Genomic DNA, 14235 nt, shown 5'->3' with positions numbered 1-14235 from the left:
TCTCTCAGCCTTTTCTTGTCCGGACTAAACAGCCCCAGGTCTCTCAGCCTTTCCTCATACGAGAGATGTTCCAGTCCCTTAATCATCCTTGTAGCCCTCCTTTGGACTTGCTCCAAAAATTCCCTGTCTCTCTTGAATTGAGGAGCGCAGAACTGGACACAATACTCCAGATGAGGCCTCACTAACTCAGAGTAGAGGGAGAGGAAAACGTCTCTCGACCTGCTGGTCACACTCTTCTTAATGCACCCCAGGATACCATTGGCCTTCTTGGCCACCAGGGCACATTGCTGTCCCAGTGGTGAAGTAGTGTTTACACGGTGCTGCTATTCTCTCACAGGTATTCTGTATACGTATGCTCTATGTGCTAACTGCGTTTTCTTCCTATGTCAGCTGTGCAGAGTGTCACAAAGAAGTAATCTATGTCATATTGATTGTGAACAATTATTGAAAGAGTAAGATGGAAGAAAAAGAGAAGAAGAAGCATCGTGCAAAGCATAGTGGGCCAAAGGCAGAGAAGAAAAGGAAACGTTATCTCAATGACCTAGGAATAGGAGATGAGGAGAATGCACGGAAGAGAAACCCCAAAGCCTTTACAGTCCAGTCTGCTGTGCGGATGGCCAGAACCTTCCATAGGTAAGAAATGGGAATCGCTTATAGAGCACGCAAAGTTGGCTGGATGACTAGGAATTGGCTGGGGTTTCTTTCTTACTTTGTGTAGAAATATACATAGTGTAATTTTCGCTGGCATGCGCACATAGCTTTCATCATTCATCAGGTCATGTTGTAGTTTATGCATGTGTCAGCAGTATGTTACGTGGTACAGCTGTGTTAGTCTTAATGAAAAAAAATATGTATAGCTCCTTGGACTTGGTGGGAGTTCCACATACATATTGGGCTTTTGGTGAACTTTTGTGTTTGAGTTTTTGCAAATACTGAAGACTTTCAAAGGATAAATGTTAGTGGTTTTTAAGTTCTTGTATTTATTTATTACAAATTTCATCTCAGAACTCAGGATTTGAAGACTAAAAAACATCACATTCCTGTGGTTGACCGTACTCCTTTGGAGCCACCTCCTGTGGTGGTGGTTGTAGTTGGCCCTCCCAAGGTTGGGAAGAGCACCTTAATAAAATGTCTCATTAAGAACTTCACAAGGCAAAAACTGGTTGAAATCCGGGGTCCTGTTACAATTGTTTCAGGTGAGAACAAAGATATAAGAAACAGAAATGCTTATTTTGTACTCCTTATTTGTCTTGTTTTTAGAGCTATGACATATTCATGTTCTCATAATTCTTGGTTATTTTTAAGAAATCATTTGGATGTATTTTCAAGCATACTTATTAAGAGTAAAATAATAGTGGTATTTAGGCTTTTGGGGGACTTGTCCCTCTAAACTTATTTTCTACCCTGCTGGGATCCCAATTCGGTGTGTCAGGTTTTTTTTTTTCTTCTCTCCTTTCTGGCTTTTTTTCCAGTTTCTTCCATTCCCCAAACTTTTCCCAAGTTTTCCTTTTCCACTGTGTTCTGTTTTCCCTTTCAAACTGTTTTTCTCTGGCTTCATCCTAACCTCTACACACGTTTCCCATTCTTTCAGGTTCCTTGTCCTATAATCCTGTCTTTTTGTCCCTTTCTTTCTTAAGCCAAGAATTAATTTGCCTAGCCCTAGCCATTTCCAGTTGCATTTCTCCACCTCACCGCCTGGTCAGTTCCTTTTCCTTTTTGTTATGTTTTCAGTCCCAGTTTCCTCTTGTCTTAGTGTGTTCCCTTCATACTTTTCCGTGACTATTACCAGGGGCGATCACTGAAGTTCCAGGGGGAGCATAGCACAGCAGCTGAAGGAGGCAATTTTTAAGGGAGATCTTGTTTGGATGCAGGCAAATGTATGTTTGGTTGCAGGTAGATTCTTCAGGACTTTAATAAATCTTCTTTTTGCAAGGAATAATTGACAAATATGTGAAAGAAAAAGTGTAAAGGAAAATTCATGTGTTAAATTGGATTTCCTAATTCGTCTACTGGGTCTCAAAGGTTGAATTTTGTAATTGATAACCTGAAGAAAAAAAACGTGATACCTGTTTTCTGTAGTTGCTTAAAGTGGTTATTCCTGATTCCTGTTGTCTAAAGTTCAGTTAGCTAACTCAAATTAGTCAAGCCAGTTTAACAGTGGGTACTTCTTTCTCATTCGAATGCATGTTATGAAAGCTTTTGATATGTACATCTACTTTTAAAAGGCTAGAATGGAGTGTATTTTTCCTAATATCAAAAGAACAAAAATAAGTCGTAAAATAAAATCCACAGTAGTAATTCTGGGACACTAAAGATAAAATAAGCAGAGATTTTTTTTTTTTTTCCCCCAAAGTAAAAAAATAATATTTTTTGCTATTAGCTTTGTTTTTGGAAGAGACCAAACAACGCCTTTGAAAACATATAGTCAACCTGATAATTTTAAACCACAAAGTTAAAATTTAGCAGAATTATAAACACTTGAAAACAGACACTTCTACAGTGGTGCATGTTGGACTATCTATATGCTAGACAAAAATTTTAGTCCCAGATACTCTTTAGGAACTTCAGGAATGTGACATGAAAACAGTGGACTAATTAGTTTGCTCCCTTTGTTTCAGTTTTTGATTATTAATTCCGTTTTCAGGTAAAAAACGCAGGCTAACTATTATTGAATGTGGATGTGACATTAACACAATGATTGACCTGGCTAAAGTTGCTGATTTGGTAAGTTAACTATGGCACGTGATTTTTGCTATACTTTATATTGAAAATACTACTTTTGACTGGACTGCACCCATGACTCATTTCTCTACCCATTGCTATTGAAGGCAAAACTGTCTTTGGTTTCAGAGAGAACAGGACTAAACTTGTCAACAAACCTAATACTCTGGAACAACCCCATGAACTTATCCTGGGGCTGGCAGAAAATAAACTGTCTGTGTGGTGATGGGGAGCATGTGGAAGAAGGGAAATGCAACTGAACTTTGTTGCTAATGCAACTGGTAAACTTCTAATGGAAGACCTTATAACAAGCCAAGGTGATAAAGTGACTTTATTGAGGGAATTTTTGGTCAAACCATGTGAAATCTGAAAATGTTTTTTAGTCAAGAAGTTTTCAAGCAATGTATAAGGTAGAAATATGTGTTAACTTACTAGCTGGTTTTATTGCATGTACTCTGATGTCTCCATCTTTGAAGATTGCTGTGTAGTAAGGAGATTGATGTCAGAGGAGTATGGTTGTTGTTGTAATTTACTTGTAACTTTTGGTTCAGTGGATTTCATCAACTGATCTTGGGGTCCCAATGCACGATCCACTTGTCTCTTTAGAATTCTACTTTACACGTGGATTTGGAGTATATTGTTCCCAGCTGATTAGGGTTTGGGATCCTTACCCAACTATTAGCTATCTATATATCTGAGTACATGCATGTGCACTAATCCAGATACTGTTCTACTTGTGTGTTTTCTACTTGAGGAAGGGAAATACAAAAATTTTCTGTTAGCAGATGATACGGCTGTTTGAGATTCTGCATGCACATGGTGATCCTGAGAATCTGTTTGGTTGTATTGCTAGGAGGCTGAGACTAGATAATCGCTTGCAGATCGCTGTCATCGCTTCCCATGAGTTTTCAGCTCTTAATTGCAGAGGCCCTAATATGACTTTGCTTCCATTTCTGTGTGACTGTTGGGTACTGTTTGCCAGTGTCATTGTATTTTAGTGATGCATAACAGTAATTGCAATGTGTGAAGTAGGTTTTTCTCATTTTACCAAAAGACTTGGCCTTAGAGGCATTAGTGCATCCAAGACACAGATATAAAAATTTTATTAATTTTCTCTGACATTCCTGCAAATACTGGAAGATACGCAATTTTGCGAGTTTCAAACCCACCAAGTAAACACGTCTTCAGACCTTATTGCGATACTGTATGTTATTGCATTCATAGAGCAGCCTTATTTTTCTATAGTTTTCTCAGAGACAACGAGCAAATCAAATCGGTATAAAGGAGACTTGATTGACTGGAAGAAGAGATTTGATTTCCTAAGCCCCACTAGCTTCTAAGCAGCTAAGATCCATGCTTTAATTAAAAAGCCAAGGTTGATTTTCAGGTTATATGAAAATAAAGAACAAAACTTTTTGCAAGGTTTTGGTTCCCAAGAAGCTTATGACTTTAGAGGTGTGGTCTTTGAAATTAGCTCATGTGGGCACCGTGGTATTGTTATACTGAAATGCTGATGTTGTTTTTTCAGGTTTTAATGCTTATTGATGCCAGCTTTGGATTTGAGATGGAAACATTTGAATTCCTGAACATTTGTCAGGTACATGGCTTTCCCAAAATTATGGGAGTTCTTACCCACCTGGATACGTTCAAGAACAACAAACAGTTAAAGAAGACTAAAAAGAAGTTAAAGCACAGATTCTGGACTGAAGTGTATCCGGTATGATAATCGACATTCATTTTTCCATATATTTTGCATTGTGGAAGCTAAGTTAAAAGTGGGGCAATACTTAAGTATTTATTATGTTCTTACATCTTTTAAATAATGCTATAAATGGATAATGCTGATGTATCAGATTATGTAATCTTTTTTCTATTTGCTAAAATACTGTGTAATTATCCTCTATCCCAGTGTGACTAGCTACTAAACATGTGATGCTACTTAAAATGGTCTGTTATGCAGGTGCTATGCAAGGAGGGTCATCTTCTAGGTCTGAGAGACAAATGAATCTTTGTACGAGGTTTTTCTGGATGTGCATTGTTTTCCCCTAAGATTTAAGGGGCAATTTTCATGTTGAAGTAAACTAGTTAGTTTGATCTTTTGGAACCAACTGTAACCTGCAATTTCCAATTATGATTTACAAATTAGAAGTGCATTACCTTTTTTTTAGTTTTGTAGGTGTCAAATTTGTGTTTAATGTGTTTATGTCTTTTTAATATGTTTAGGGTGCTAAGCTGTTTTATCTGTCTGGGATGGTTCACGGAGAATATCAAAAGCAGGAAATTCACAATTTGGGGCGTTTTATTTCAGTTATGAAATTTCGGCCTCTTACTTGGCAAACGTCTCACCCGTATGTTCTTGCAGACAGGTGTGTGCTTTTCTCTCTGTTCTTCAATCTCGGGGTAGATAGCACCTTGCTGTTTAAAAAAAACCTATAATATTAGAGCCAGTCAGCTGTATGTGTGAATGAGTATTTAGCATTACCGAGATGGCTTTGGGGAAGGGAAGGCATACTCTTCAGGTTTGGGCCAATAACTTTAGCCATTCAGTTTTCATTTGCATCAGATCATGTAGATAGGCCTTTTGTATATTGTAAATACTTTTGAAACACAGAAAAAAGAATCCTGCTTATTGATTATTATATTGAATTTCTGTGGAAAAGAAACAGCACTCCAGCAGTTTAACAAGAGCTGGTGAATTAGTCCTCTGAGTTCCCTGGAAGTTCCCTTGTGCTCCATCTCCACATATAGCTTTGTGGAGAACATGAAAGTAATCTTGATGGTGCCTGTGCCTACCTGAGAAATTACCTCAGCTTTCATATTTTATTGCCAGAGTGCTTACAGTTATGACTAAACTGCCACAAGAATCCAAGGTGCTTAGAACAAGTCTCTTCCAAAACTTGAATTCTTTAGAAAAAATTGTCAGAGAAGCAGATAAGTGTCATGCAAAGTCCTGCAAAATACACAAAGCAAGGAGAGGGAAAATGAGAAAAAAACATTCTGTAGTCTTTCAGTAAGATTGTATTAGGTTGCTATAACTGTTAGAATTATTTTGGTTGTTGGGTCAAAGTAAAAGCTTAAGCTGATCTGCAGCCAGAATGTGTCCCCCAACCTCCTCCTCGGCTGTGTGTTTTTTGTTGCCTCCTTTGTGCCATGATAGAAAGGAGATCTGGAAGGAGTTTCCCCCTCATTTGCCTGAAAACAGCCAGTCTTTCCTGTGGTAGTTTTTGTGTTGCTCACTGCCATTATTATTATGGAAGAGAAGTTATTATGTGGCTGCAGGGAGCGTGTCTTTCAGCTGTCTTAGGGTGGTCATTCTGTTTTCCCTCTAATGGCAAAACTGATTTGAGGAGAGTTGTGTGTGGAAGGCATATAAACAGTAATTAAAATGTGCTAAGAAAGCAGTACATGTTTAGTGAAATGTCAATAAGGCTTCTGGAAATATATTGTTGAACAGGATTATAAAAGTTTTAAACCACAATTTTAAAATACGTTTGAAAGATCTTTTTTCCATGGATGTTTTTCGTATGATCATTTTATTTTTTATTATTAGAGTCTGCAGAGCATGCAGTGGCTCTTAAATTACCATTTTAAAAGAATTACTATTAGGACTGCTGGATATTCTAGCCTCTTTTTTTGAATGTTGTGTAGAATGGAAGAGTTGACAAACCCAGAGGATGTTCGAATCAATCCCAAATGTGACAGGAAGATATCACTTTATGGATACTTGAGAGGAGCACACCTGAAAAACAAAAGTCAAATTCATATGCCAGGTAATTTATCAGATTCTTAAAACTGTTGTTGTACTGATCTATGAATAACAGTATAGCTGTTGCTATTTTTATTGTGGAATGATTTGTATCTTTAAAGTGTACATTGCAAAATAGATTTTTCACCTTTCTAAATACATGTTATGCTTTTGGAAATTATTTTTCATAATGCACATTTTTGTAAAAATAGATCCTTGTAAACAGTTTTGCTTTAAATTGTACAGATCTGTTGCAGTGTTAAACACAATATTGGCAGTGTCTGAAGTTTTTCAAAGGTGTTTAGCTTTAAAAGGTGCTTGAAGCGCAAAACATACCAGGCCTAATAGTGAAAAGCAAATTTGGCTTATGTAAAATTTCTTACATTCGTTGAATGAATTTAGTATTTTAAATTAATTTTTAAATTAATGATTTAAAAGCTTAAATTCAGAAATCCTTCGATAATAAATTTACAGACCTAGTCAGAAAAGTGAATTGTTAGTTTTCTCATTTAAAAACAAGCAAACAAATCCAAAGCTTTGCAGCACTCTGGTGAACTTACCTACACTTCTCTAAGTTCTAAGTAAGGTAGAAGAATTGGATGTTCGATACAGAGTTCAATGTTAATAAATCACTGAATGCTACAGTGTTTGTTTGTTTTTTTTAATGTCTTCATGGTGGATTGTACAAATTTCAGAATCAAAACTTTGTGAAAATCTTTTTGCTTCCCTCATCTGTCACCCCAGGTGTAGGAGACTTTACTGTGAGTGATGTGAGTTTCCTACCAGACCCCTGTGCTCTACCTGAACAGCAGAAGAAGCGTTCTTTAAATGAGAAAGAGAAACTAGTCTATGCCCCTCTTTCAGGAGTTGGGGGCATTGTATATGATAAAGATGCTGTTTATATTGACCTTGGTGGAAGCCATGCTCATGAAAAAGAAGAGGTAAGGGAATGCTGTTGGTGATTTGAATTCTCATGCAAAATGTAGTTTTTATCCCTAGTGTCAAAATAAGTGTTTAAAAATAAGATTTTTTTGAAATAGTCAATCCTTATATGTCCATAGTGGGTAATTGCTTTTTCACGTCTAGTGATTTCAGAGGGGGGTATTTTTGTTATCTCTGTGTAAAATACTGTGCAAAACATTTGAAGGATCAGTTAATAGTAAGTACCTAAAGTTAGTTTCATAACCTTTCCAAACATTGACTTAAGATTTATAAAAACTCCTGGTACTGGGATATATATTATCACTCTTATTTTGCATGGCAAGGTGATTGTGGGAGAACACTTAACAGCATTTGACTGGTCAAGGGGAGAGGTGGAAAACATTCACATACAAACAGATTGAATTGAGCTATTTTCCCCTGTATTGTGCGAAATGTTAAATGTTTGGGTCTGTGATAATGTGTGCTTGCTGATATTTACTGTAGGTTGCATACTGTGAAGGAGGCCCTCTTTAATTTTTCTTGGGTTAATACTGTATGCATTCTAGAAATGTGAAGAGGGAAAGGGAGACCTTGCTACTCTGAGAAAATGTTTATTTAAAATGCTTTGGATTTTTTTCTTGCATATGCATATTTCTACTGTTTTAGGCAGATTAATGACTGTGTTTAGCTGCTCATTAGACATTTGTTTATTCATTTTAATTGAAAAGTAAAAAATCTTGCCTTTCCAGGAGGAAGTGAGACCAAATCACGAACTAGTTCAGAGCCTCATCTCCACACATTCAGCCATTGATGTTAAGATGGCATCAAGCAAGGTCTCTCTCTTCATGGACTCTAGACCCTTAGGTTCAGAAGATGTAGGACAAGAGTAAGTTTTGAATGCGGAGCAGTGTTTGAGCATGAATGAATCTCTGATTTCAGGCTTTAATTTAGGACAAATTCTCAATAGCACACAGTTAGTAGAATGGCTTATTGTCCAACTCTTCCTCTTCTGAGACTACTCATATGCCACGTGTATTTTGAGATAGGAATAATTGATATTAGAAAAGTTTTGCAAGTAGTATAGTCCTGCCTTCCAGGAATTCCTAGCTCATATAGCCTGAAGTGACATATTTCTGTTTCTCTTCAGAGTTTTGGAGAATGGCAGTCATAATCTTCAATAAAATTCATTGTATAACCTATTTTCATTCCATGGGAAATGAAGACATTTCTTGGAACTATTTTATGGCTACAACATAGGGTGTATTATTGAATTAAGAGGTGTTCCATACATAAAGAACTCCATTGCCTTTTTAATGTTCTCCATAACCTCGCTCTCTTTTTAAAAAAAGAAAAAATTGGAAACATTTTGAAATATTAACATGAAGCTTTATTGTTTCCTTAAAATTTTCTTGTACTTTACCATCTTACCCTAAATGTGATTGTTGGGAAAACAGGTTTGTGATGCCAAAAGAAGAGAGGCAGACTGATTTGAAGACTGGAAGAGTACGTCGGAAGGCATTATTTGAAGGAGAGGAGAAAGAAAATGATGATGCAGTAAGCGATGAGGAAGACGACCAAGAGGAAGAAGCAGCAATGTCTGAGGATGGAAGTGATGGCGATGATGAAGATGATGCTGAGGAAGAAAGTGACAGGGAACTGTTGGGGGAAGAGATGGCTCTTGGGAGAGCCAAACGCCTGAAAACAGAGGTGGCTAAAGAAGAAGCTGTGAATGAACTGCCAGCATTTGCAGACAGTGATGATGATCTTGAGATGAGTTCTGAAGGCGAAGAAGCAAGATCTGCCCCTGAAGAGAACGAGATAGAGGAAGGTGAGGAGGAGGAGCAGCGGACTTATGAAAATGACAGCTCTGATAGTGAATTTGAGGTTGCAAGCAAAAGAGTAGCTGAATCTAAGCAGTATGACATAAATAGTGAAGATACAGAAATGAGATCACAAATCTCAGATCACAGTCTGAAAAGAAAAGCAGTGCTTACTACAGATTCAGGAAACTGCACAGCAGAAGAGGCATCAGAATCTGAGGTTGAAAACTCTTCTCCTGATGAGGGTGATGATGAAGGAACACATGATGAATTAGAAGTTGAAGAGCCAAATGGGAAGGAATTTCAGCACACTCAAGCAAAGAAAGCTGGTAGTATTAGACAGACTAAGCTTAGAGCTGTAGAAGCTGAAGATGATGATGTGGAGAATCTACTGAGAGACGAAGAGGAGTATGAAGAAAAAATAGATTTTTCTGCTGACACAACAGGTAGACTATAAATGTTAAGAATTTTTACCGTCCGTTTTTAGTTGGGTTCATTGTTAAAGGATATTATACTTATTTAATATTTTATAATGTTGCGCCTCCAATATATATATAGTTGTTATGTAGCAAACTTCAGGTTAGGAAACCTGGGATTATCTGGTATTAAACCTTTGATTTGCAATGTAGTATGCGGGTCTTGGGCTTCCTTCCTCTAAAATGGAGGTAATTCATTTAATAAACTTCATTGATTCTGCATACATTTCTCTTTAATATTTATGGCTATGTGTGTAAAACAAATTATGATGCTCTATTACATTTGGAAAGACTAAAACACTCTTGAGAGAATGTGACTAAAATGTATTAACTACTCACTGAGCACTGGAACAGGTTGCCCAGAGAAGTTGTGGAATCTCCATCCTTGGAGATACTCAAAAGCTGTCTGGATGTCGTGCTGGGCGATCTGCTCTAGGTGACCCTGCTTGAGCAGTGGGGCTGGACAAGATAACCTCCACAAGTCCCTTCCACCCTCACCCATTCTGCAAGTCTGTGAAGGAGACATGTATTATCATCAAAATAATAAAATCTGTTATTATTGCTAATAATACCTTAAAATTTTGTCCTAAAATTAGGACTCATCTGAAAAAAATCAGTGACATAATTTGTTAGCCACAATTTATGTTTCTGTGTATATATGGAGTGTAAAAAAAAGAAACTGGGTTGTGTCTACAGTTCTTAACCCTGTTGTGGTCATGTCCTTATTTAAATTATTTGTGTAGCTCCTAATTCTTGTTCTTTTTTGGAGGTAGAAAACAATTTTTTTTCCCTTTTTCAGGTGCACTTAAGTGGAAAGAGGACCTTACACAGAAGGCGGCTCAGGCCTTTCTAAGACAGCAACGTTCAACCCCCAATCTTCGTAAACTCATATATGGAACAGGTACAAATCTGTTTGGAAACTTGACCTGTCTTAATATATGGTAGCTTTTTACCTGTTAGCAAGTTTGCAAGTCTGAATCTTTGAGCACTCTCTTCTGGTGGAAAGCTTGAGGAGAGTTAATTGACTTTTTAATTGCTGATACTAATTTTCACTAATAATTATAATAAAGGCACTTTTTACTTTTTCAGTAAAAAGCATTTTAAGCTCATTTTCCAGACTACTCGATTGTTACTCATGTTTTCCAATACAGCTATTTCCCTCTGCAACATTTAAAATTTGGTTATTTATGTAATTATCTGGTAGATACTATGCAAATCCAGTGTGGTAATTGATGTGTTTCATAAAGAGATGTTGTTTGTTGGCTGTTTTCCAGAATTTCTGTCTCACAGTGACTGAGAGTGGAATATACTCTTAGACGTGACTTAGTATTATCATCTGTGTAATAAGGGTGTTTGACAAGAAAATAAAAAAGCCAGCTGGCTTAAACGGAAGAGAAAATCGCTACTTATGTAATTTGTCCTGTTTAATTCACAACTTTTCCAGCAGTTTTCTGAGTGTACAAACCTCATCATGCAGAACCTCTGTAGAACACAATGAGAATTTGGCTTTTGTAAACCTTCCACAGTGCAGGAGCGGGAAGGTTTGCTGACAGAGTCTCAAGTCCGATATTCTTGGTGTACAGGCTAGCTTAATGCCTTTTCTATTCACAGGTCATTTTAGTGTTGTTTCTACTTACGATGTTGAATGGACATCCCGTGTTTACTTACTGGGCAATATTTTTCCAGATGATTCCAGTTACACAAATAGAACCAGGTTGTTCAAAGAAATTTGAACTATGTGGAATTCGTGAAAGGAATTACATGTTTCCATATGGAATAACTACAACTGAAGTTCACAACGTATAGTATCTTCCTGGTTGCTGCTCACCTTATTTGGTCCTTGTGAGGGTATTAATTTAACTGGATCAATGTACCTTTTTCTTCAGTCTTTTGTATTGGAAACTAGTTTGCATCTTTTTTTCCTCAAACTACTGCAGGTATTGTGAAACACGAGGGAGGTTGTTAATGAATGTAATCCATGTACTATGGGGGAAATAATCACAGCTTGTATGTTACATTTAGCTGTCGAGGATGAGGACCATGAGGGTGAGGATGGAGGTGATGAACTTGGAGGTTTATTTCGTGTCAGCCGTCCAGACAAAGCATCCAAACAGAAAGCTAATGCCCTTGACTGCTCCAAATTTCTGATAGAAAAGCCACAAGACTGGGATTTAGAAGAGGTAATACCATTGGATAATGGCTTCTGCATATACTATACTGATTATGTCCTGGCTGTGTGTCATAAAGTACTACTGAGTTGTCAGTGAAACAGACCTATGGGAGCTATGGCTTGAGTGTCATATATTCTGCTACTTGCTGTCGTTAGAAGTATTTACTAGCTAACAGATTTCAAGGTCTGTTCTTACAGAAATGGAAAGTTAGAATAAGTCAACCTAATGCTTGGCTCTCCTGAATATTTCATGGATCATAGTTTGCTATTTATTTACTGAAAAGTAAAAAGCAGGAGAATCATGAGTGGAAAATATGATATAAGGTAGAGACCTTGTTAGTGTAAAGACCTTCGGCCAAGAGTTGAGTTGGTTTCACGTTCCTGCTTTTACTGAGGCATTGTGTAGTTGTGGTAATGAAGTCTTGATGTGGAGCTGTGCGTGAGAATATCAGATTATCTCTGAGGTGGTATCTATGATGGAGGAGTGGGAAACATATTGGAGAATGTTTTCTGTTAATGACAAGCTGTAACTGTACGAGGCAATGACACTTATTTTGCAGGTTATGAGCAGTATTCGAGACTGCTTTGTTACTGGAAAGTGGGAAGATGATAAAGACGCAGCAAAGCTGTTGGAGGAAGATGGTATGTGTAAGACTTCTAAAAATGATTAATGTATACAATATTTTTAAGAAAAGTAAGACTTTGTAGTTACATATGTAGGATGTTTTGCGTTAGTGATATACTTGCAAAAACACTTGGCTGTGTCAACTTCGATTTACGTACCTGAGTTTAGCTATTCATCCCCTATATATGGTTTATTCTTTTGGGTAGTGTTGGTGGAAATATGCAGAAGTTCTTTTGTAATGGGAAAGCAAACTGGTCATTCACATTTGGCTGAAAAGTGAGATCTATCTTCAGATGTTTTGGAGGTGATGGTTTGTTGTTTCTTTTTAGTTAGGAAATATTTAGACAATTTTAATCCTATGGCTTAAATCTTATCTTATATGCAAAATGTGGTTTCACAGGGTTCTATTTAAGCATTTCTTTTTAACTTTAAAATGTCTAATTTTTTTTTTTTTTTTTAATTAAAGATAGGAGCTCAATTGCTCTGCTGGTATTTTGTCTTGTTAGAATGCTAACTAATGTGCTGTGTGGTCCTTTGGAATGATCTAAACTTTATTTACATTTTTGAAATCATAAAATCAAAGGTACTGAAAGGAAAAAGGAGGAACTACTGGAGTTCAGCTGAGAATTTTCAGCTCAAACTAGAGAGAGGGTGGAACGGACTTGTAAAGCTGTTGATGGGAAGAAAAAATATTTGAGCTGAAACTAATCTACAAAGCAGTACTGAGAAATACACAATACTGAAAATATAAGAAATTGGATGGAACAATACAACAGAATGGTTAACTGTCAGATGTCTTGGGTGTTTATTGTTGCAGAAGAACTGTACGGAGATTTTGAAGATCTTGAAACTGGTGTTGTGCACAAAGGAAAGCCTGCTGCTGAAGGAGATGAGGTCTGACCTGTATTTTTATGTTCTTTAGCAACATACATGTGTATGAGTTTTTGATCAAGCGATAGGTGTCTTACGTAATAAATTTAGTTTTCATGAATCAGTAGGAAAGAAATCAATGGAAACAAGGAAGAAAAGGTGTATGTATTACGGACTTTGGAACCTGTGAATACCTAGAATGGCATGGTTTTAGTCTCAAACTGAATTGTTGTTTCAAGTTAATTATGTAGGAGAAGTCACCTCACTTATTTAACAGTAGGTGTCAGGCTTAATCAAGAGCTGGAGAATCTGGAGGCATGAGAGAAGTGTTTGAAACCAAATGTGATAACTGTGTGTACTATGTCATTTCATCTGATGCAGAAGATTATTGAGCTCTCTTTAAGCACAACAAATAGTGCAAGCTGACACAGTTTCCTAGTCATTCCTAATATCTGCATAAAAGAGGCTGGTGGAGGCAGTTTTGTGCTGTGACTTGGATAACTTCCAAGAACAGAGCTGTAGCTGTCTGTGACAATACAGATTGAAAAATAATTTTTTTTTGTACTGAGCAACTTGATGGCTTTGCATTTCATTATAAAATTGAGGGTAATGGCATCCTTTTTGTAGTTTTTAAATAGTCTATGAACAAACTTCCTCCTCTCTGGCCTCTGGAGTGCTGCCTTCCAGCACAGTATTACTTAATGCTATGAAAATTTTTTTCCCTCTTTTACTATGTGTGCTTATTTTAGCTGTAGAATAACAGATAGGTCAAATATAGGGTCTGTTCCCTGACTTTAAAATAAATATTAAGTCAAGAAGTTTTCTCAGTGAAAAGGGATATGGTTAGATCATTAAATGTTTTGGTCATTGCTGAAGGTACGTCTTCT

At 36.9% G+C, this 14235-nt stretch overlaps 1 protein-coding gene across 1 annotated transcript in view; it reads left to right on the top strand.

Annotated features, from left to right (window-relative positions):
• Positions 1-457: 457 nt before the first annotated feature.
• BMS1 (BMS1 ribosome biogenesis factor) overlaps positions 458-14235 on the top strand; it is a gene marked incomplete at both ends in the record, with an annotated part of 18857 nt that continues 5079 nt past the window's right edge. Inside the window, 13 exons of the mRNA XM_082001961.1 lie at positions 458-633; positions 1006-1196; positions 2645-2724; positions 4250-4438; positions 4945-5087; positions 6370-6491; positions 7211-7407; positions 8137-8273; positions 8842-9653; positions 10483-10584; positions 11706-11863; positions 12414-12495; positions 13296-13372. Of these exons, the coding sequence (XP_081858087.1) occupies positions 458-633; positions 1006-1196; positions 2645-2724; positions 4250-4438; positions 4945-5087; positions 6370-6491; positions 7211-7407; positions 8137-8273; positions 8842-9653; positions 10483-10584; positions 11706-11863; positions 12414-12495; positions 13296-13372 (2466 nt within the window). The remainder of the gene's footprint in view (positions 634-1005; positions 1197-2644; positions 2725-4249; positions 4439-4944; positions 5088-6369; positions 6492-7210; positions 7408-8136; positions 8274-8841; positions 9654-10482; positions 10585-11705; positions 11864-12413; positions 12496-13295; positions 13373-14235) is intronic.

The sequence above is a fragment of the Phaethon aethereus genome, assembly GCF_964289735.1.
Source record: "Phaethon aethereus genome assembly, chromosome: 7".
Lineage (NCBI taxonomy): Eukaryota > Metazoa > Chordata > Aves > Phaethontiformes > Phaethontidae > Phaethon > Phaethon aethereus.
This window is presented reverse-complemented; position numbering and strand designations above follow the sequence as displayed.